Source organism: Callospermophilus lateralis, chromosome X (genome assembly GCF_048772815.1).
Source record: "Callospermophilus lateralis isolate mCalLat2 chromosome X, mCalLat2.hap1, whole genome shotgun sequence".
Lineage (NCBI taxonomy): Eukaryota > Metazoa > Chordata > Mammalia > Rodentia > Sciuridae > Callospermophilus > Callospermophilus lateralis.
In genome coordinates, this window is record NC_135325.1 from 18189020 (window position 1) to 18212602 (window position 23583).

General features: G+C 35.3%; 1 protein-coding gene across 5 annotated transcripts in view; it reads left to right on the plus strand.

Annotated features, from left to right (window-relative positions):
- The window catches only part of Gk (glycerol kinase), an 81809-nt gene that overhangs the window by 35738 nt on the left and 22488 nt on the right, over window positions 1–23583 (plus strand). For 3 of the 5 annotated variants that reach the window (XM_077107473.1, XM_077107475.1, XM_077107476.1), the window contains 9 exons: window positions 917–993; window positions 3015–3152; window positions 5058–5167; window positions 5588–5654; window positions 6762–6779; window positions 8728–8763; window positions 9129–9196; window positions 18476–18518; window positions 19355–19435. In XM_077107473.1, coding sequence (XP_076963588.1) covers window positions 917–993; window positions 3015–3152; window positions 5058–5167; window positions 5588–5654; window positions 6762–6779; window positions 8728–8763; window positions 9129–9196; window positions 18476–18518; window positions 19355–19435 — 638 coding nt within the window. The remainder of the gene's footprint in view (window positions 1–916; window positions 994–3014; window positions 3153–5057; window positions 5168–5587; window positions 5655–6761; window positions 6780–8727; window positions 8764–9128; window positions 9197–18475; window positions 18519–19354; window positions 19436–23583) is intronic. The other 2 variants (XM_077107474.1, XM_077107477.1) reach the window with 1 other exon arrangement.

Below are 23583 nucleotides of genomic sequence, written 5' to 3' on the forward strand. Positions count from 1 at the left end.
GTTAAAAGTGAATGAAACTAGACTATAACAACTGTCAGTATTCAAATGTGTAGTGGGTAAGCTTGTGTTATCTTCCCTGGAATCCTTTAAATAGAATACAGGCCTTGAGTTTTTTTAGGAGGTCCTAAAAATATCGAGTGACCATTAATAGATTTAGTTAAGCACAAGACTTAAATATGACAAATAAAGCTCATTCGATTGTATTTATTACCTTTCACAATTGTTGTATGTACTATTTAATGCTTTCTCTTCCTCAAGCCTTCTGTCATGAAGCTTTCTACTAGGGGATCAGAAAGTATTTGATAGCTATTTAGTGAAGATAATGTTGACCTCTTAAAATGGCCATTTTTGCCCCCTGCAATCCAGCATAGGGAAAGAATGGTGTCTTTTACATGATTCCATTAACCATTTCAACTGAAAGTTTTTAATGTAAATAAGCATTTCATACACGAGAAACTAAATCTTTTGTTCTTTCAATAATAGGATCAGGTTCTCTTTGTCACAGATTGCTACCGAATTTTCTGAGATACACATATCATCCTGGGCTGTGCATTTTACACTGCCGACCAGACTGCCTAGCTCTCAGGTCTTCCTTGCATTCATATATGCTTAGAAAATCCATACTCCAAGCACTTCTTTCATATTTTTTTCTATGAAAAGAATAAGAGGCCTAAGGTTTGTATTGTTCTCCTAACTTGGTTTATAATTTAGCATAAAAGCTTTAAATTCTCCTTCATAAATTTATCCTCTCCTAACAATATGCCCATTCATTTCTAATTTTCTAATTTCTGTCTATTAAAAGCTATAGCATTTCAATTGCTTATGTAAACTAATCAGTCTCCTATCCTTGAAAGTGATTTCATTATGAAGTTTTTAATGAAGTTTTTTATATATATTATTGTATTTTGGTCCATAGTGTGGCTTGATCTAAGAACCCAGTCTACTGTTGAAAATCTTTATAAAAGAATTCCAGGAAATAATAACTTTGTCAAGGTAAGAGATCTCTTTAAAAGTATACTATATGAATGTTTGTTTTAAAAAAAATGTTTGCAGTTTCACCAGAAAGACTATCTGGGCCTTATATCTTTTGGCAAAAAAGATAATTATTTTATACAATTTATAGAATATTTCTTGCAGATAACTGAGGCCAAATCGAGTCTTTGCCTTCCTCTCTTCCTAACCCATAGTAAGTTTGAAAATAATACTCCACATTGAAAGGCTGGAGGGGATTATAATGGGTCTCAGTGGCTTAAGCCATATTCCCCAAGGGGTGCTTTCTGTATTTAAGCCATGTTTTCTGAATTCATCCATATTGTTTCCTGTCTGGATTCAGGGGGAGAAAGTAGAAAATACTCTAGCACTTGGTTGAATACCTTTTCCACTTTCTTCATATGAAGAAGGCTAATAAAAATTGCCTAATTTTCAGTCCTTGTGTTGATCTCTCTCTTAAGATAAATGAAGGGGGAGAGAATTTTTGGGCAAGACATTTTTCTTAGGAAGGTCAAGATCAAGTTCTTCTAGAATCAAAAGGAAGTTCCCTTTTTCTGTTTTTTCTTTTTAAATCCCCTTTTTTGTTGTCAGTAGGACACTTAAGGCATTTTCTTTTGGTTCTTGGATCCAAAAATTGTGATCAAATCCCATTATTTGCAGTGATCTAGCAAACCATTCCATGCCCCTCTCCCTACCCTATAACTTCGGGCTCCTCCTGAAAAACCCCTTGTCCATTTCCTATTCTGTTCTTTTTGTCACTCTGCCTAACCCTCACTCCCACCTGCAGCTGCACTCTGCTTCAAGGGATGCATGTTTTTCTTCTCTACATTGCCATTTAGGCAACTTTTACATTTCTTGCCTTCATCATAAAAATGAGATGTTATATACTATCTCACTTTTGACTTTGTGGAATCTTCCTGGGTCATCCTATGGCATGACCCTTGGTCCTTCAAGTCAGATAATAATTTTTCCATAAGTTATTTTCTTCCATTATTTCTGAGCATTGATCCTTTTTCTAGGAAAGCTAGGAAGCCTTGAGTTAAGATTCTTAACTTGTAGGTTGCATTGAAGTAAATTCTTTGGTTTGAGTTTTCTTATGAAACATGAGATAAGAAGGGGAAATGTTATCACTTTCAGCAGTTAGGTGCTAAATGAGAATAGAGATCAAAGGGAAAGATACTTGTATTATTTTTAGGTATGAATTTTCTTAACCACTTAACTTTAATCAACATTTGCAAATAAATTTGATAGTAAATATTCCAACAGAAATAAGAATTGGACCTGATCCATTCTCAAGGAAGATTGATAGGATACTAATCAGTATCCTATCTGTGGCTGTGATTTCATTATGAAGTTTAGCCTTCATTTATTACCTCTAGCCTTTTATTCAATCCACATTCCTTCTGTTCGCTGTACTTGCTGAATTGAGCCAGCTACTTTGTTACACAGAGCAATTCTGTGTCACTTTACTCTGGTGTGGCTTTGAGTTCTATTTTAGTTTCCAGTAATTTTGTATTATTATATTATTTGAATATGTATATGTGTATATATAAACAAATATATTATTATTAAGTTTGGAAAAAATTAAATTTTCCAGCTATAGTCATTTTTATGATTCAATGTAGTTATGATTTAATGTAGTCTCTGTAAATGGGTTAACTATCATTTTTGTGAAATATAAAATAAACTGCAGAGTTTTGGGTTAGGTTCTACATATGATGGTAACGTATTGCAGAAGTTCACATCTACATTGTCAATGTCTAATTATAGGACATCGTTTCATTTAATTTTCTCTTTACTTTGCTACGTGGATGTTCTTTGAACTGCAAACATAATCACTCTGATCTTTGTTCATGAACGTGCTTCCTGTGCCATGAGATAGGAAAAGTATTTCATTCATAATACAATGGGATTGCCTTTAGAACCAGTGAATATTTTGTGATTTGTTGAGTTCTTTGGTTTGGAGGTTTTATTTAAAACTGTTATAAATTTAATTTTCTGACCGAACTTCATAACTGTTTTAGTCCAAGACAGGCCTTCCACTTAGCACTTACTTCAGTGCAGTGAAACTTCGTTGGCTCCTTGACAATGTGAGAAAAGTTCAAAAGGCTGTTGAAGAAAATAGAGCTCTTTTTGGGACCATTGATTCATGGCTTATTTGGGTATGTTTAAATATAATGTATACGTGGAGGATTTTTTTTTTCACAACTTTTTTTTGACTGCCTTGCCTATCTATTTTCTACCACTTTAAACTTTTAGTTAGCAGCATTCCTGACAAAAACCACTCAAGGCAGCAGAACATTTCAGTCTCCATTTGAGAGTCATTTTTGTCTACTTTCTCTTTATTTTTTCTTGCCTTATTTCAGTGAAAATGGTGGACAACTATCAAACGATATCTCATATATCTATTATTTTTAGGATAAGTAATTTAGGTATAGCTTTTCTCTTCTTTGCCACTAGCCATTTCTTAAGAAGAAATAGCTATTTAACATGACAAAACCCTTAGGGTACTTTTGTCATTCGCTTTCAACATCACACAGATGTCTTTTGTGTAATCAAGCCATAATATGAAGGTAAATCAGAGTGGAAATTTCTGTTAATCTTTTTGCCTATGCTGAACATGGACAAGTAAAACTTAACATTTCAAATATTTCCAACAGGTATCTTAAAAGTACATGTCCTGTGGTGCTTCTCCCTCTCCCTCATTATATTATTTAAAAAATATTTTTATATACCTTTATTTTATTTATTTATATGGTGCTGAGGATTGAACCCAGGGCTTCTTATGTGCTAGACGAGTGCTCTACCACTAAGCCACAACCCCAGCCCTCTCATTATATTATTTTTATGATGATTTTCCAGTATTTCCAAGAGTAATATAGACAGTAGTATAATGAACAACTTCAACTGTGAGGCAGGGACAGTGATCATCAACCTGTGGACTATTTGTTTCAAAGATACCCATATATTCTTTTCTTCCTGCAGATAATTTTAATGCAAATCCTAGACATAATATTTTATTTGTAAATATGTAAGGTTACAAGGGAACTTCAAGGGAATTTTGTCCCAAATCTCACTTGCTGGATCCAGAGAGCAGGTCTTTCAGAACCACTTCTAAAAAGAGGTGCCTTCTCCTATACTTGGATGGGGCAAGTTGGGCTTTGTGCTCTGGGCCAGGTGTTTTTCCATGTGTGAGTCATAATTGAATGAGTAGCTCTGACAATGCCTTGAACTAGAGTGAAGCAAGAGTAAGAACTGTGAACTGCAGGAGACTGGAGGGAGCACATCTTGGTTTTACCCGGGTGGGATGCCATTTACCCACTTTTGTTCCTTCTTATCTGGTATTGCTTCTGCATAAAGGAAGATAGCATTGCTTCTAGTTCCAGTGGGAGGGTGTTAACATGGAGAGTTTAAAACTCCACTTTCAGAATATGTGCTTGGGTCAGTACAGATACAGCCCAATGCCAATTGTCATAAAAAAGAGAAAAATAAAGCAACAGTGACATGGGGCTCTCAAAAATCTTCAGGAGGCAGATATTTCTATTTATTTCACCCAGCCAAATTTAATGAGACTCTGAATTTTCCAAAGATAAGATGAAAACAAAACTGATTTTTTAAACCATCAATTAACTGCAGTTGCACTATTACAGTAAGCCACGAGCCACATGAGGCTGTGAATACTTTAAATGCAGTCAGTCTTAATTGAGATATGCTATGAGTATAAAATACTTAGCCCAAAACAAGAAAGTAAAATGTCTCAGTATCAATTTTTTAATTGATTACATGTTCAAATGATATTTTGGATCCATTAGGCTGAATAAAATCTAGGGTTTTATTAAAATTAATTTCATGTGATTATGTTTTTAATGTGGCTACTAGAAATTTTGCAATTATGTACATTGTTTCTATTTCATTTCCATTGGACACTGTTGAAAACTAAAAAGCTACATAATTGAGACATTTCTTTCTTTTGTTTTATGTGCTCTGTTGCTGATTGTGGCCCTTAACAATGTGTGAATTAAGTAGCAAGTAAGTACAAATTTAACCTGGCTTTTTATCCTGTCTAGAGTTTGACAGGAGGAGTCAATGGAGGCGTCCACTGTACAGATGTAACGAATGCAAGTAGGACAATGCTTTTCAACATTCATTCTTTGGAATGGGATAAAGAGCTCTGCGAGTGAGTTGTGTTTTGTCCCAAGGATAGCTTTCCCAATACTTTACCTATTTGTAACCTAAATAACACTATTTTCAGATGTCAGTGAAGCACTAAAATTTAACAGTTGATATTTCAACTACAATATGCCAAGTTTATGTTTTGTGTCTTTTTAAGAGAGGCATGCATGTATAATAAAGAGGCCAAATTAACTATTCTTCATGGATTTGGTCCTTCTAGAAATGTTCTTTGGTTTTGTGTGTGCCCTTAAATTTTTATTGGTTCTATTGCATGAAGTTAGATTATTGAATATTCAAGTATATTTTTATTACTCTCTATATTCAAATATATCCATTTTCTAATTTAAATTTTTCTTTGACCATATACATATGTTTCTAGATGTTTATTTAAAATTGTTATATACCCAAACTTACTCTTTTTCAGTTTTTTTGGAATTCCAATGGAAATTCTTCCCAATGTTCGGAGTTCTTCTGAGATCTATGGCCTAATGGTAAAAAATGAAATAAAATAAATGGAGGAGGGAACTTTGTTTTTTAAAATACTTTACCATTCAGAATTTAGCAGCCAATATTGTATTATAGTTTGGAGATTTGTGACTTTGCTGTGAAAGTTGGTAGTATGTTAGCTAAGAATTTAATATTATTTAAATAGTTTATAACTAAAAACATTAGAATTCTTCTTACCAATTGATTTTATATTCATAAACTTTAATTGGCTTTTCTTTGAAAAATATTAGTATTTTTTAAGTATGAACAGTGGTGTGGGAATGTTTGAACCAGTTTATTCTTTCAATCCAAATAACTGTTTTGTAGTTGTGATGTCTGCTTTTAATTTAGAGAATAACTGTTCACATTTTAATGGTGTTCTTTTTTCTGTTGAATCTCTTTTAATAGCCAAAACATTGTTATATATTATATTCTTAGCCTGAGAAAAATTTATGGAAGAAACTGAAAACAGAGAATCTAGTCTTGAATTGGGATGACTAATGAAACTGATATCCATAATGGACATTTTTACTTTTGTTTTCATTGAAACCCGGGGGGAAAAAAGTAGTTTTAGCAAAAAGTGTGCTCAGCATCATTGAGAGTCTATGATAACAAAGGAGGAATGAAAACCTCTAAGAGGATTGAACTGGTATTTGAGCACAATATCGTGGAATTTATGATAAAACTTAAAAAATAAATTTAAGATTAAGTGCAAAAAGATTGTGTAGACATTTCATGAAGAATATTAGAAATTCCATTTATAGAGTTACTAATCATGGAGTTGAACACTAAGTGCTGGACAAAGCTTGAATAAGAATTCTGAACTGTTTCATTTATTATAAAGCTTTAAGGCAACACAGAATTCTTCTTTTCATTTTTTTTCCTGTTTTTTATTCAACATGGAATTTCTTAAGGGAAACATAGTCACTGCTTATCTATAATAAAAGCACTTTTGTGGTTTCATAGCTATCACAAACTGGATCAGAGAAAAAGAAACTACTCTTGAGAATTAGTTTCAGAGAATGATTGAAAGAAAACATTTAACTGGCCTAGTTTTCTCTTGCATTTAAAATATTGTGCTTCTGTCCCTTTTTCCCCTGTGCTGACTATAGAAAATCTCTCATAGCCTGGTGAGTAGGTTCCCCACCAATTATGCTACCCATTCATTTGGAAAAGATACAGTGCATTTCCATTTATATTTAGACAAGTGGAAGTCTATTTACTTAATATATGGATCTAGAATGTTCATGACCCTCCAAAAATATTATAAGCTTTAGTCAGATTTTAGATTTTTTTAAAAGAGTTTAATTTTTTTTTTTATTTCTTTAAAAAGTTTTTCATAGACTGAGAGTGATGGTTCTAAAATAAAAGAACTTAGGTAGTTTCCTGGAATGAGAGATTCTAATATTATCTGTTACAAAGCACAGTTGTGATGTGCTTTGGACTTTAGCATAAAGTAGGGAAATTTTGATACAGTTTTTAAATGTCCTGAACATCTATCTTACATGATACTTTAAGCAGACTTTCAGACGAGTTAGTTGGAAATGCACTGTCACTTTTTCTGCATGCTTCATCAGAAGACACTCCGGGAATCCTCTAAATGCTCCCCACTGTGAAGAAAAAGGAGAGCTTTACATGCCTGAATACACAATAGATCCTGCTGAGAGTTTGATAATTTCAAAAGTACAAGTGGACTTCTTGTAGTATTTAAATATATCAAGATTTAAATTCTTAGGGGTGTAACTCAGAGGTAAAGCACTTGCCTAACATGCACAAGGCCCTGGGTTCCATTTGTAGCACCACAAAACAAACAAAGAAGACATAAAACCTAGGTTTTCTATTGATTTAGTTTAAGCCTTTTTATGGAATTTAGGCTTTACTTCGTATCCAGGTTCAGATTCTCAAAGAAATATACAATAAATAAAAGTAGCAGGTCTTGGGGCTGGGGCTGTGGCTCGGCCATAGAGCACTTGCCTAGCATGTGTGAAGCACTGGGTTCAATTCTCAGCACTGCATATAAATAAATAAAATAAAGGTCTATCAACAACTAAGAAAAATATATATTTTTTTACAAGTAAGTAGCGGGTGTTTAATTTAAACAGAAGGCATTTAAGAAATAGAATAATACCAGATATCTAGAGGGCATTTTTTCTTTGTCATCATAGCTATATGAGGAAGGATTTTATTCTTACCCTCACTTTAACAGATAGGGTGCCCAAAACTCCCAGGATCCAAGAGACTTGATCACAAATGGCAGAGGAGTGAGTCCAAAGCTTTGCTCTTCCTGGTACATCATCATTACCTCAAGGATTATGTTTCTTAATCCCCCTAATTCCTTAAAATCAATAAAACGTGCTTTGTATTAGTAGTTTTTGTTTGTTTTTGGCAATGCTAGGGATGAAACCCAGGGCCCTGCTCATGCTAAGCAAAGGCTTACCACTGAGCTAAACCCCCAGCCATAGTAAATTTTTAAATTAAATTTATAGTATCCACAACCAGCCACTTCAATCTCAGTATTCTTCCTAGAATGTTGGTCATATTGATCAAAATAAAGTCCATTATTCATTTCATAATTTAACTGCTCCTTATCTAAATTTGAAGAATGATGTTTGCTATGAACAAATATCTAATACCTGTATACTCTTGTTTCTTAAGAGCAACTTGAATAGAAAGAAGAGTTGATAAAAATACAGCCTTCCCCCAAAAATATATTCCATGTTGGTCTGATAGCTGTTTAAAAGATATATTAATCATATAATTTTGTAATAAGTTGAGGCATAGAGAGGTTTCAGCAGCCTGCTTGTGCCCTAACACCAACTAACCAGAATAGAGCCCATGTCTCCCGACTACCAATCCAGTGTTCCATGTTCATTCTCCAGCACCATGTCTATTCTCATCGTTCTAGGTATACTTCTAGTATCTGTCTCTGTACTACTCATGTAGTTGAAACACTTGCTTTGTCTTGTCTGCCCACATCCTCTGGCACGTTGCTCTCTTTATGTCTATTCCTGTTGCAATAATATTAGCAGAGTCAACAGTTTGTGACTGTTCATAATCCTTTTTTTAAATTTTTATTAGAAAGCTGGGGCCTTGGAAGGTGTGCCAATATCTGGGGTAAGTTTTGTCACCAAACATCTCCATGATGCTTCCCCTTGCCCACTCTCCTCTGTGTTGTGGTTTTCTTCCTCTATCTTAATCAGTCAGCCTCTCCCTAAACCGGAGAAAACCAGTGAGAGTCACAAAATTGGCTAATTTTTGTTCTTTTGTGACAGTGTGAGTCATTGAGAATCTTTTGAAGAAAGATTCCCATACCTATTATAATGTAGGGTATGGGTATTAACAAATGTGGGGAATGGCCAAATGGAGGACATGCAGGAAGCATAGATAGAACGATAAATAAAAAGAAATTCTGTCACTCTTTTAAGAAAGAAATTAGTAATGTTGTTTTAGTGTTCTTTACTATCATTTTATACTTTCAGTGTCTGGGGGACCAGTCTGCTGCTTTGGTGGGACAAATGTGTTTCCAGGATGGACAAGCCAAAAACACGTGAGTTTAAGAAACAGACTTAAAAACCATTGTGGTGTGTGTTTGTTTTTTCTCCTTTGGTGCTTTGCGGAAGAAAAACTTTTTTAAGTTCATCCAGACTGAAAATCAATACCTTACTCTCTCCAATATGAATACATAATTTTAAAATTATTCTTATTTATTTTATTTTGTGATAACAAAGATTAAACCCAGGAGTGCTCTACATCTCTTAAGTTGCCCAAGCTTGCCTCAAACTTGCTATGCTCCTGTCTCAGCCTCTGAAATTGCTGAAATTAAAGATATGGGCCACTATGCCCAGCAAATCTGTACTTTTTATTTATTTATTTATTCTTTTTACCATTTGTTTTTCTTCGTCTCCTTCAAATAAAATGCATTACACCATATGCAAACACACTGGTGCAGTTTGGAAAGATCTGAGTTTATAGTTTATTACCTTTTTCTCCACAGGAACTAAATTTAGGTTCATAGTATTCTTGCCTTTTTATGGGAAGATTGGTGGGGCAGGAGAGAGGGCTGGGAAGAGGTGAGGTAGAGCCATAAAATAAAGTACAGTTTTGAGCATATTACTCCTACACAAGTTTTCAATGTAATCATAAGCTCATATTTTTAAGGTTATTTTCCTGGTACTGTGCTTCCCCTACTCCTAATCTGAAGTGTCTTCTATGACAAGAAGTAGAAAGAATGAAGGAAGTAGAGAAGAATATTTTTCTCCTAATCTTATCTCCTTACTACTTACCCATGTGGAGTCTGGAATAAGCCCCTTACCCACTTTAGGGTAAGAAAATGGATGCTCAGAGAAAGGTCAGAGCCTTGACTTAAAGGCAGAGCCAGATCTCAAGCCTACATCTTCTCTGTCTGGTGCTCTTTCTTTTAACACCATTAATTGTATTTGAAGGTAATCTTTTAAATTTTAAAGAAAACACTTGTCAATTACATGTATTTATGAACAGAAATAGATATGCCCCAAAGGCTGAAGTAATACTGATTATAACACAGGCTCAGCCAATGGCTATTGGGTTATATATAATGTTCCATATATTTGAATGACATTATATCATTTCATCCATACATATTGTATGATTATCATTTTATGAATTGGGGAACTGAGAATTAAATAGGAGGACTAATTTACGCAGCATCACACATTCAATGAGTGTGAAATGTATTATTTGCATCCCTGTCATCTCATTCCTTAGCTGGGGCTCTTACCCTCCATACTTTACTGTCCATGTGTGGAAAAGATTTCTATTTACCTAGCAAGAGGCAAAAGACTCTTTATATTTAATGGTTCTCATGATGATTTATTAATTTTCTCATCAGTTTTTACTTCAGTGAATAATGGAATGGCTGGGTGCAGTGGCTCACGCCTATAAACCCATTGACTGGGAAAGCTGAGGCGGGAGGATCACAAGTTCAAAGCCAGCCTCAGCAACTTAGCGAGGCCCTGTTACTACTAAAATATAAAAAAAGGGCTGGGGATGTGGTTCAGTGGTTAAGTGCCCCTGGGTTAAATCCCTGGTATAATAATCATCATCATAATAATAGAATGTCTAACAATTTTAATAAATGTTCTTATAGTCCAGTGGTCCAGCAGGGTCATCAGTCCTCATGTAACGAGTATAGCATTATTTATGTGAGAATTTTTTGGGGATGGGGAAATATGAAAATTCTTTGCAGGTCTTGGTAAGGTTACGATCAAGGAGCACTTATGTCAGCTTGAGTAAGGGAACATATTCTCTGAATCCTAGTTTCAGGCAGCTGTTTGAGGAGTCATAGAAAATGAGGATATCTTTGCCTTATTTCCTCCTCTGCCAGGAACACTAATGCTAGTAAATCAGATGCTGTCTCTGTATGTCAAGTGCCTACTATAATAGATAACACATGGTAGGGACCCAATGAAATAGCCTATTTTTCCTTCTTTATTTCTCTCCCCCTTAAGCATTATCAGCCATATCCTTAAGTGTAATCAGTGAAGTTAAGGAGTACATGTTTGAGTACCTCTGTTGCTACTACAGGTTGGAGGAGGGAAATAACAAATTGTAAAACCCTAGGTTTTATATTTTTTTTTCTCTGAGAGAGAGGACACAGATACACAATTATATATCAATCAGAACTTATGTGCTGTAAGAAAATTAGAAGTAATGCTTTTAGATTTCTTTTTCTATTTTCTTTCCTTGGGGGGCGGGTCAGTAGTAGGGAATTGAACTAAGGGGCACCTTGCCACCAAGCTGCAGCCAGAGTCCCCCTTTTTTATTTTTAATATTTTAAGGCAAATTCCCACTAAGTTGTTGAGGCTGGTCTTAAACTTTCCATCCTCCTGCCATAGCCTCCTGAGTAGCTAGAATTACAGGCATGCACCACCACATGCAGCATGCTATTGGGTTTTAAAGTAAGAGAAGAAAAATCACAAAAGATTATGTTAGGGGCTGGGGATGTGGCTCAAGCGATAGCGTGCTCGCCTGGCATGTGTGCGGCCCGGATTTGATCCTCAGCACCACATACAAACAAAGATGTTGTGTCTGCTGAAAACTAAAAAATAAATATTAAAAAAAGATTATGTTAGTAACGAGATGTTTTACAGAATGAGCAAATTGGAGAGTGTAGAAAACATTGAACAATGATAATAGGGAAATTGAAGTCTTAGTTTAGAGAATGTAGAGAACCTTAGAGTAAGGTAGTAGAAAATGGAATTAGGGTCATGTTATGAAGCCCCAAATTTCAAGCCAAGAAGCTTTTACTTGATACGTAGTGGGAAACTTTTGAAGTGTGTAGAGAGATGGTGGGAACTTTCAGTTAATTATATGGCAGTTCTGGCTTAAAGCGAGGAGAAACAAGAAAAAAAGAGACAAAGAGGCAAGGAAGAAGCCACTATAGTATCCCAGTGATGAGGATATGGACTCACCAGAGGAGGACACAGAAGGAGACTGTAGGTAGATGTGCATAACACTGCAGAAATTAATTATGGAGTCTAGGTCCTAGGACAAAGTGGTTAGGCTTAGCCAAAGTAAGGAATAAGTCCATGTAGAAAAATTTCTGTTAGGAGTATTACTGTTTGTGATACAGGTAGGTAATATATCACAAATACTTAAAAATGTGAAATAAGTTTGATATAAAGGGCTGGGGATATGGCTCAGTGGTAAAGTGCTTGCCTGGCATGCATGAGGTCCTGGGTTCAAATCCCCAAACACCCCCAAAAAAGTTCAATATAAAAGTTGAGATTTTTTAAAAAAATTTCCTCTATAAAGAAGTAATAGGTATAGGTGACATTACCAAGAATAAGTATACAGGTCAAGGAGATATTTAGGACAATTAGGCACCAGAATAGAGAACTCAGAAACGTAGAATACAGTATTTGTTAATGTGGAAAGCCACAGTAGGGATATTTAAAACTGAGGCATGGTCAGCAATGCAGAGTACTACAAAGAGGTTATGGAGGCTGAGAACTGAAAACAGACCATTGTATGTAGAAATTAGATCTTCATTTGGTTATCTCCAAGAAGGAAGTTTTAGTAGAATGCTCAAGATGGAGGCTAAGTTGTAAATGGTCACAAGAGATGTGAGTAGAGACGTGATGGAATGTGTTTTCCAGAAATGCAACCATTTAGGAATAGTGACAGAAGTACAAAGTTTGTAGCATTCACAGAATTATTGAACATTTTGGGAATTTTGGTTTTATTTTTAAGTTATAATAAGACCACAGAATGTTCCTTTGGAGTCTGAGCAGAGAACAGATGGAAGTTGTAAAATACATGGTAGATAGATGATGGGCAGAATGAAGTTCTAAGAGGCTGGAAAAATTAGGGTTGAACAATTAGTTAATCTCTCCCATTCTCAGCAGGGAGAAAATGACAGGCAGCACAGAATTTAATGGAAAGCCCATCACTGATTTAGGGTGGGAGAACAGATTTTGGCTGCTTCTAATTTGTCTTTCAGTTTAGCTGTATTTCCCAATCTTTCTAGAAAGAACATGGATTCTTTGAATATTAAATTACATTTTTCAGGGACTGGGGTTGTGGCTCAACAGTAGAGTGCTTTCCTGGCACATGCAGGGCCCGGAGTTCAATCCTTAGCACCACATAAAAATAAATGGAATAAAGGTATTGTGTCCAACTGAAAGTAAATAATAAATGTTTTAAAAAATTACATTTTTCAGGAAGACAACCTCCTCTCCCTAGGGACACTGACTAGTATAATACTGTCTTTTACCTCCCTCCCAGCTTTGCTCAAGGCTACTTGCCCTGCCCTTGTGTGCCATCTTCTTTACCTTTGCAGAGTTAGAAAAATCAATATCTTTTTGGGATATTTAAAATGGTACAATGTTGAGACAAGTTATGTAGACCACATAAATGCTGATAGCTTCACATGTGTTTGATGACTGAGAAGACAGAATAATATAATTTAAGAGGAAATTAATTGCCCATGTACTGCTTTGAAAGCTACAGTCTAAAGGTACCAAAAAAATCTCTTCATACATTGATAAAACTTATATTTACTAAGTATATTAATTGAAGAATTCACTTCAACACTTATACACAACTATTTAGTATAAAGAGTGTTTAAGCCACCAGGTATGGTCGTGTATGCCTGTAATCCCTCCCAGTGGCTCAGGAGCCTGAAGCAGGAAGATTGAAAGTTCAAAGCCAGCCATAGCAATTTATTAAGGCCCTCAGCAATTTAGCAAGACGTTGTCCCAAAATAAAAAAGGGCTGGGGATATCACTTAATAGTTTAGCACCCTGGGTTCAATCCCCAGTAACCCCACCCAATAAAGAAACAAACAAACAGAGTGTTAACTGAAAAAAATTTAAAAATAGGGTGTTTAGCCGGACACTAAATTGATACCTGCTTTTCCCTTAAAAAGAATGGAATTAGCTAGGCATCGTGGTGCATACCTATAATCCCAGCCCCTGGGAGGCAAAGGCAGGAGGATTGCTAGCTCAAAGCTAGCTTCAGCGACAGTGAGGCACTAAGCAACTCAGTGAGACCCTGACTCATTTAAATAAAATACAAAATAGGACTGGGATGTGGCTCAGTGGTCAAGTGCCCCTGAGTGTCCCCCCGACAAAAACACCCGTGAAAATAATGACACATGCTTGTAATTCTAGCCTCAAGCCACTGAGGCAGGAGGATCACAAGTTTGAGGACAGACTGGGCAGTTTAGCAAGTCCCTATTTTAATATAAGATTATTTTTGAAGGAGTGTGGGTTGTAGCTCACTAGTAGAGCACCTCTGAGTTCAAATATCAGTACCAGTATCACCTCCCCCAAAAAGAAAAAAACACCATGAAATGATAACTAAATTTTATTTTATTTTATTTATTTTTTGTGGTGCTGGAGATTGAACCCAGGACCTTTGCATGCGAGGCAAGCACTCTACCAACTGAGCTATATCCCCAGCCCTAAATTTTATTTTTATTAAGAGGTTAATTTGGAATATACAATATAGCCTTTTAAGCAATTTGGCAAGATAAAGGTACAGCTATTTATGTGTTTTCACTTGTAAATGTATTTATTTATTTATTTTTAGTTGTAGTTGGACACAATACCTTTATTTAATTAATTAATTTATTTTTATGTGGTGCTGAGTTTGAACCCAGGGCCTCGCATGTGTGAGGCTAGAGCTGTACTGCTGAGCCACAACCCCAGCCCCCTGTAAATGTATTACCTGTATCTGGTGTTATTTGGCAAGTGTCTTTACAAAATTGGGTATTCATTAGTGTTATGCTCCTTGAATGTGTCACCTGTTCATCATGCAAGCCAAGAGTCTGGGTAAGAAGAGATGGAATTACCTTGGGCTAAATGTTTATTAGGAAAAAATTGCCTTTGGTTCATGTTTTTTTTTTTTCTTTTTTTTTTTTATTAATTTTATTTTTTTATTGGTTATTCAAAACATTACAAATATTTCAGAATCACATCGGTTACACATCCACATTTTTACATAATACCATAATAGTAACTGTTGTATTCTGCTGCCTTTCCTATCCTCTACTATCCCCCCTCCCCTCCCCTCCCATCTTCTCTCTCTACCCCAACTACTGTAATTCATTTCTCTCCTTATTTTTTTCCCATTCCCCTCACAAACTCTTATATGTAATTTTGTATAACAATGAGGGTCTCCTTCCATTTCCAAGCAATTTCCCTTTTCTCTCCCTTTCCCTCCCACTTCATGACTCTGCTTAATGTTAATCTTTTCCTCCTGCTCTTCCTCCCTGCTCTGTTCTTGGTTGCTCTCATTATATCAAAGAAGACATTTGGCATTTGTTTTTTAGGGATTGGCTAGCTTCACTTAGCATAATCTGCTCTAGTGCCATCCATTTCCCTGCAAATTCCATGATTTTGTCATTTCTTAGTGCTGCGTAGTACTCCATTGTGTATAAATGCCACATTTTTTTTATCCATTCATCTATTGAGGGGCATCGGGGTTGGTTCCACAGTCTAGCTATTGTGAATTGTGCTGCTATGAACATCGATGTGGCAGTATCCCTGTAGTACGCTCTTTTGAGGTCTTCAGGGAATAGTCCGAGAAGGGCAATAGCTGGGTCAAATGGTGGTTCCATTCCCAGCTTTCCCAGGAATCTCCATACTGCTTTCCATATTGGCCTCACCATTTTGCAGTCCCACCAGCAATGTATAAGAGTACCCTTTTCCCCACATCCTCGCCAGCACTTGTTATTGTTCGACTTCATAATGGCTGCCAATCTTACTGGAGTGAGATGGTATCTTAGGGTGGTTTTGATTTGCATTTCTCTGACTGCTAGAGATGGTGAGCATTTTTTCATGTACTTGTTGATTGATTGTATGTCCTCCTCTGAGAAGTGTCTGTTCAGGTCTTTGGCCCATTTGTTGATTGGGTTATTTGTTTTCTTATTGTTTAATTTTTTGAGTTCTTTGTATACTCTGGATATTAGGGCTCTATCTGAAGTGTGAGGAGTAAAAATTTGTTCCCATGATGTAGGCTCCCTATTTACCTCTCTTATTGTTTCTCTTGCTGAGAAAAAACTTTTTAGTTTAAGTAAGTCCCATTTGTTGATTCTTGTTTTTAACTCTTGTGCTATGGGTGTCCTATTAAGGAATTTGGAGCCCGACCCCACAATATGTAGATCGGAGCCAACCTTTTCATCTATCAGACGCATAGTCTCTGATTTGATATCAAGGTCCTTGATCCATTTTGAGTTAACTTTTGTGCAAGGCGAGAGTAGGGGATTCAGTTTCATTTTATTGCATATGGATTTCCAGTTTTCCCAGCACCATTTGTTGAAGATGCTATCCTTCCTCCATTGCATGCTTTTAGCCCCTTTATCGAATATAAGATAGTTGTAATTTTGTGGATTGGTTTCTGTGTCCTCTATTCTATACCATTGGTCCACCCGCCTGTTTTGGTACCAGTACCATGCTGTTTTTGTTACTATTGCTTTGTAGTACAGTTTGAAATCTGGTATCGCTACACCTCCTGATTCACACTTCCTGCTTAGAATTGCTTTTGCTATTCTGGGTCTTTTATTTTTCCATATGAATTTCATGATTGCTTTATCTATTTCTTCAAGAAATGCCGTTGGGATTTTGATTGGCATTGCATTGAACCTATAGAGAACTTTTGGTAATATTGCCATTTTGATGATGTTATTCTTTTTTTTTTAAAGAGAGAGTGGGAGAGAGAGAGAGAATTTTTTAATATTTTATTTTTTAGTTCTCGGCGGACACAACATTTTTGTTTGTATGTGGTGCTGAGGATAGAACCCGCGCCGCACGCACGCCAGGCGAGCACGCTACCGCTTGAGCCACATCCCCAGCCCCTGGTTCATGTTTGTTGCACAAGAAAAATGTAGCTGATGAATCTGTTGACTGATAGTAAATTCTGTTGGGACCCTTCTGCTATCTCCTGGACTGAGCACTATCCCTTGTCCTGCTTGCTGGAATGTCACCAGCGGAGAACTGTGGTAGCTCAGTGCACATCAGCAAGGCTTGAGGGGAGGGAATACCAAGCTTGGGCAGAGCCATTGGTTACCCTTGTTACCCCATCTCAGTTTAAAACTGTTTCTTTATGACTCTTACTGGTATCAGTTAGGACTGCTTATCTGCCTGGCACAAGTCAAAATTACTCATTACTGTCAAGTGCCAGACTCCTTGCAGAGTCTAAAGCTTATACTGATAAGTCTGCCATAGGAAATTCTGTTCTTCCCTATCACCTGTGTTGCATTCTGGCTCTGATTATGCCACCACTGTTATAATTCCCTCTCCTGCAGAAATAATGGGAAATGTAGACCTTGAATAGTTTGTCTTTCTTTGCTGCTCTTGTCCTGGCTTTTCAGCTACACTTTTCCTTAATCTGCTCCTTGTCTCCTTACCCTGCCAGAAGATAGAGACATTTCTCAGTTTATTAACTTATTGAAAGGGAAGCACAATGAAATGAATATGACCAAACTGAATAGAGCACAGTGTATCCCAACATCAAGACATTAATTAAATAATATTTATATATATTACAGAAAAATCAGTAGGGTAGAGGGAGGGAAGCAGGGGGAGGGAGAAAGGAGAAGGGGTAAGTTCTGGGGACTGAATTAGAGCAAATTATATTCCATGCTTTTGTGGTTATGTCAAAATGTATCCTACTGGGGCTGGGGATGTGGCTCAAGCGGTAGCATGCTCGCCTGGCATGTGTGCGGCCCGGGTTCGATCCTCAGCACCACATACAAACAAAGATGTTGTGTCCACCGAAAACTAAAAAATAAACATTAAAAAAAATTCTCTCTCTCTCTCTCTCTCTCTCTCTCTCTCTCTCTCTCTCTCTTTCTCTCTTTCTCTCTGTCTCTCACTCTCTCTAAAAAATGTATCCTACTTAAAAAAGAATTTAAAAAATGCATATTAAAAATAACTATTAATGATAGAGCTAAGCTAGTGAACTCCATTGTGGAGTGGCTGTTAAGTCATGATGTGTTATTCCACATGACTTAGTAACATAACTGCAACGAAACACAGAATTTGTTGTAATTTAATCTTTTTTTTTAAGTAAATACAGCCATGGGTGATGACCAAGTACTAAATACTATAGCTACATTTTTGTTTCATTATACCAAGTAAATTTTCTTCTAGACTGATCTCTGAAACATTCTACCATAAAGGGTATATGATACTTGGTAGCTTTCAGGACTTGCCTAGAACTTTAATATAATGACTTCTGTTGTACTAAATTAAATGTCAGTTTAGATCATTTGTACTGTTAATACTTTATCATTTGTTTTAAATAAAATTGTCATACTCTTCATTCTTCTTTCCACTTATAGGTATGGTACAGGATGTTTCTTACTATGTAATACAGGCCATAAGGTTGGTTTTTCTTTTAAATAAAAAGATTGATGACAGTCTTCTTTAAGTTCATATGAATAATGCTTGAATATAATTTGCTATTAATTGACTTTTGAGACTTAAGTTTTTACTTTTATCAGTGTTTAACTTAGAGTTCAATAAAAATGATGAAACTCATGACATTTGAATGATTTTTGTATAGGAAGAACCATTTTATGTTCTTTGAATTCTATGTATGTGTATCTGTGTTTTTTAAAATATTAGTTATTGATAGACCTTTATTTATTTGTTTGTTTATACTTGGTGCTGAGAATTGAGTGTCTCCTGCATGCTAGGCAGCACTCTACCACTGAGCCACAACCCCAGCCCCTATGTGTGTGTTTTAATTGTGTTAGTTGAAATCTAGACAGTGATCTTGTCAGATTTCTAATAAAAATCTAATTTGGAATAAGCAATAAGCTTTTTGCACAACTCAAGTGTTTTTTAAAAATATTTATTTAGTTGTAGATGAACACATGGTATTTTTTATTTATTTTTTATGTGGTACTGAGGATTGAATCCAGTGCCTCACACATGGGAGGCAAGCACTTTACCACTGAGATACAGCCTCAGCCCCTCAAGTGTTTTTAATACTGATGATTTTGACTAATATTTTTTAAATTGACCTATTGATTAAATTATTTTGAAGCTATCAGTTTAAGATTTTTCTAATATTATTTTTATTGAGATATAACTGATAAATAAAAATTGTATACATTTAAAGCATATAGCATTATGAAACTATGTCAGTTTAGATTTTAAAAATGCTATGTTTTAATTTTCTCCATATTGACATGTTTTATTTTTCTTTCTGATAGTGTGTATTTTCTGAACATGGCCTTCTGACCACAGTGGCTTACAAACTTGGCAGAGACAAACCAGTATATTATGCATTGGAAGTAAGTTGTTTTCAATCAATATGAATGATATGACAAACATTCAAATAAAATGAAAATTACAGTGTTTTCTAATATCTTTTCTGCTGAATATAAATATATAGGACTCAAAATTTTCCTTTTTTTCTCTTTGCCTTTGATTGAGTGGAAAGAAACTGGGACTGAGCTGGGGATCACTACTTCCAGGAGACCTTGATTACATTGTGTCCTTAATTATTATACCAATTAATTGTGTCACCTTGGGAATATTATTTGACTCTGTAATGTAAGTTTTGTTTCTACCCTTGAAGTTTAATGAAGGGATTGCCTTACTTGAAAAAGTCTATTTTTATAACTGCACAGTTTTTTAAAGAGAACCCCAGCGAATAAAAAGGCAGAACAGATTTCTTCACCTGTATCCTCGTTAAAATCAGTTCTGTGTAAATTTTTTTGTTTTTTTGTGTAACATTTGATGCATGAAAGAAAGTGAGGTAATTTATCTTATTTGTTACTGAAAGTATTTGTTTCAGACACTTGTAAATTTTAGATGAATATATCAGCCAAATCCTATAGGATATGGTAAGTTTGTATGAGAAAAATTAGAAACATTTGTTTATAAAGTCAAAGAAGCAATATTCTTTTTGTAAAATCAGATATATTTCTTATGAGCATTTCTACACAAATAATTTGGGAATGGCTACCTTGTAACATTGGTAATAATATTGATTCAAAAACTTTTTAAGGTCCGTTTTCTAGAGTGTCTGATAATAATTTGGTCAAAATTTCAAACTTATAATTATAGTTTTAAAATATTTTCTTGTTCATTAGGCTTAGAACATGAAGAATATTACTTCATTCCAGTTTTTCTACACATTTCCCTACCCCCACCCCCTATAAACAGTGTAATCTCTCCCTCTAGTCTCTTCCTTTGAGGGAGAGAAGAATTTTTGAAATACTTGCTCTGTGTATTTAAGGTATCTTAACATTCCTCAGAACTTAAGATCCTGTGAGCCCACTTCCTCTCTTTTCCTTCTATGGAGAGGACTTAGCATGGCAGTAGCAACATAGAATATGCACTTGATCAGTTTTACCTATGATGATGATGATGATGATAATAATGGTAGTAAGATGTTCTCTTTTTTTCCTTGCACAGGAGACAATTAGCAGTTAGAATTAGTTTCCTTAGACTTGGCAAAGACCTCAGGGATAGGAGACACCTGATCTTAACTTCCCACCCAATAGGAAAGCCTTCTCTTGGTCTCCTTACCAACTTGTTTGAAGATGGCACCCAAAACTGCTTTTGTAATTTTTTTTTATTATAACATTATAATTATACATAGTATTTGGGTTCATTTTGACAAAGTTACACATGCAAGAAATTTGATTTCAATTCTTGTCCCCCTCTTTTACTCCAGTCCCCACTCTTTTCTCTTCCTCTATGCTACTGATCTTCTGTTCAACCCTTTATTTTTGATTGGCACTTTCTACATATACATAAACATGAAATTCTCTTTGGCACATTTATGTATCTATATAACATGATTTTGTTAATTTCATATTTTTTTCAAAACCCTTTCCCTTCCTCCCTCCCTCCCTCCCTCTGGGTCTGCATCTATTCCACTGATCTTGCTGTCTTCATAATATTCAATCCCCTTCCCACTGCCTTCTTTCCCTTATTTTGCTCTAGCTTCTACACAAAAACACTTCTTAATACATCTTGCAGTGGACCTAGTTTGTTTTGTCAAGTGTTCAAACACTTGGAGGCAGCTATCAGTTTGTGTGAGTCTTGCTCCTCCAGGATAAACTGCCCCAGTGCCTGATATCACATGATTTCTAGATGCTTGGTAGTTCTGAGCTCCCTGTAAGAAATGCATTCCGATTGGCCAGTCAGTGTCTTCCCAAACAGAACATAAAATCCTACATGTAATCTGACCTGTGCTCAATAGTGTGATTTTTGCCTTTTAAAGTATAAGTACTATTTTTGGTAATCTAGTCCATGAGTTCATTAATTTAGTCTAATAGTTCCTTCATACATTGGCCTGGAAATATGCTAAAATACCTACCTCTCTTTCAAATGAATCATTATCAAACCATGTCTACTCCATTGTATGTACAAGATTTTTTTATTATTCTAATTTTAGGTCTTTGTTTCTTTCTGTTTAATTTCACAATAGATATTTAAGCCTATTCTGATATAGTCTGAATTATTTTTCATTGTTTGTCTATTACTCTTAAATTTTTGTCTCATCTGGAGACTTAACAAGCATATGTTTCATGATTTTCTTTCAATTCATGTAATATTTTTAGATTTATAGAATTTTAAGACTGAGAGAGATATTACATAGATCACAGGACAACACACTTAGTACACTCTCCTTATTGTTTTACACACAATCTAAAAATAGAGAAGAGAAATTGGAGTAACTTGGTCAGTGTAATTTTTGACAGGCAGTGAGTAGCAGATAGATCCAGGATGCAAATTCAGGTTAATGAACATCAAGGTTTCATTGCATAGGACACCCCATTTACTATCTCCTTCTTTCTAAGTTTAGATATATTAGGCATTAGCCTGAGTCCTGTGTTGTTTTCATTGCAAACTCACATGTGTCCCCCGACCCTTTGTCTGCTAATTTAGCAGTCTCAGCAGGAGCAGCACACACAGAGAGGAATATGTTTACCTTGCTAATTTTAGTTGATCAAATTATTTTCATTAATTTTTTCAATTAATGAACAATAAAGAACACTTAAAAATTAAACCACATTAAAAAATAGGAAATAATGCTAATCTGATAAAACTTTTTCTCAACAAATTCACACCAATTCCTTTTTTTAAAAGTGCTTACAAAATATATATTGAATAATCAAGTCTTTAACTTGACAAGTTGTCAATAGGCTTGGAAGTCTGAGATATTAAAATCTTACTTTCTACCCTCTTTAAAAACTGAAACTGTAGCTACCCATCTTTAGTCAGTAAGCCTGCCTTCATTTTCCCTCTGCTGGTTTGAAAGTAGCATGATGCAAATCTGTTTTGCGGGGGTTTAGTAATCTTTTTCTCTTTTGTTTGTAGTTTGAAATTTTTAAGATATTATTTAACTGTATTTTTTTCTATCAGTGTATATATTTGTTTAATATTTTTAATCTCCCAAGGATTAAATTTGAGAACCTCAAATACCTTACCCCCACTATCTCCACCAGCAATCAATATTATAAGTTTTCATTTTCCTATTATCCTTCAACATACAATAATTACTGATATTTGTTTCACAGTCGAGTAATTCATATCTATTGACTTGTATCCATTTCTGTGTCTAGTATCATGTCTTTGGTTTTGCCCCTTTTTTGTCCTCATCCACATAATTTTTCTTGCTAAGGGACATCATTTTATATTTCACTTATTAAGATTATAGTATAGTAAGCCTATTTTTTTAGGTTTGTCTTTATTTTGCTCTCCAGCTCTGAAGTGGGTATAAAATCCTAGATTTAACAGTTTTTCCCACATCCCTTCTGGCTGTTTTTTTATGCTAATGAGACCTGCTGTCATTTCTAAATGTGGTTCCTTTGTAGATAATCTGGTTGGTTTATTGTCTGAGAGTTTTTAATATTATCTCTTTATCATTGATGCTCTATAGTTTTACTGTGATGTGCCTGGGTTTGGATTTATTTTTATTTATCCTGTTAGGTGCTTGGATCCAAGTCTGTCTTCAAATCTGGAAAATTCTCAGCAGTTATTTCTTCAAATATTGCTCCTCTACCATTACCTCCATCCTCTTCTGGAATTGCTATTGGATGAATGTCGGAACCTTTCAAACCATCCTCCATGTCTCTTAACTGCCCTTTATATTTTTAAAATCTCTTTGTTTCTCTGTGCTGCATCCTTGGTGAGTTTCTCAGTAACTATCTTCCATTTCCAAATACTTTCTTTAAAAACAAACGATAAACCTCTTTTGTATTGTAAAACATAAGATACATACAGAAAAATTCATCTAAACATCACTGTACAGCTTAACAAATTGTTATAAAGAGAAGATCATGTAACCTGTGCTCAGGTCAGGAAATAGAACACTGCCAACACCTGGGAATTCCTATAAGCCACCCTTGCTCTTCCCTGAGATAAATCCTGCCCTGCCTTTTATCATTAATCACTTCCTTACTTTTTTTTATAGTTCTAACAC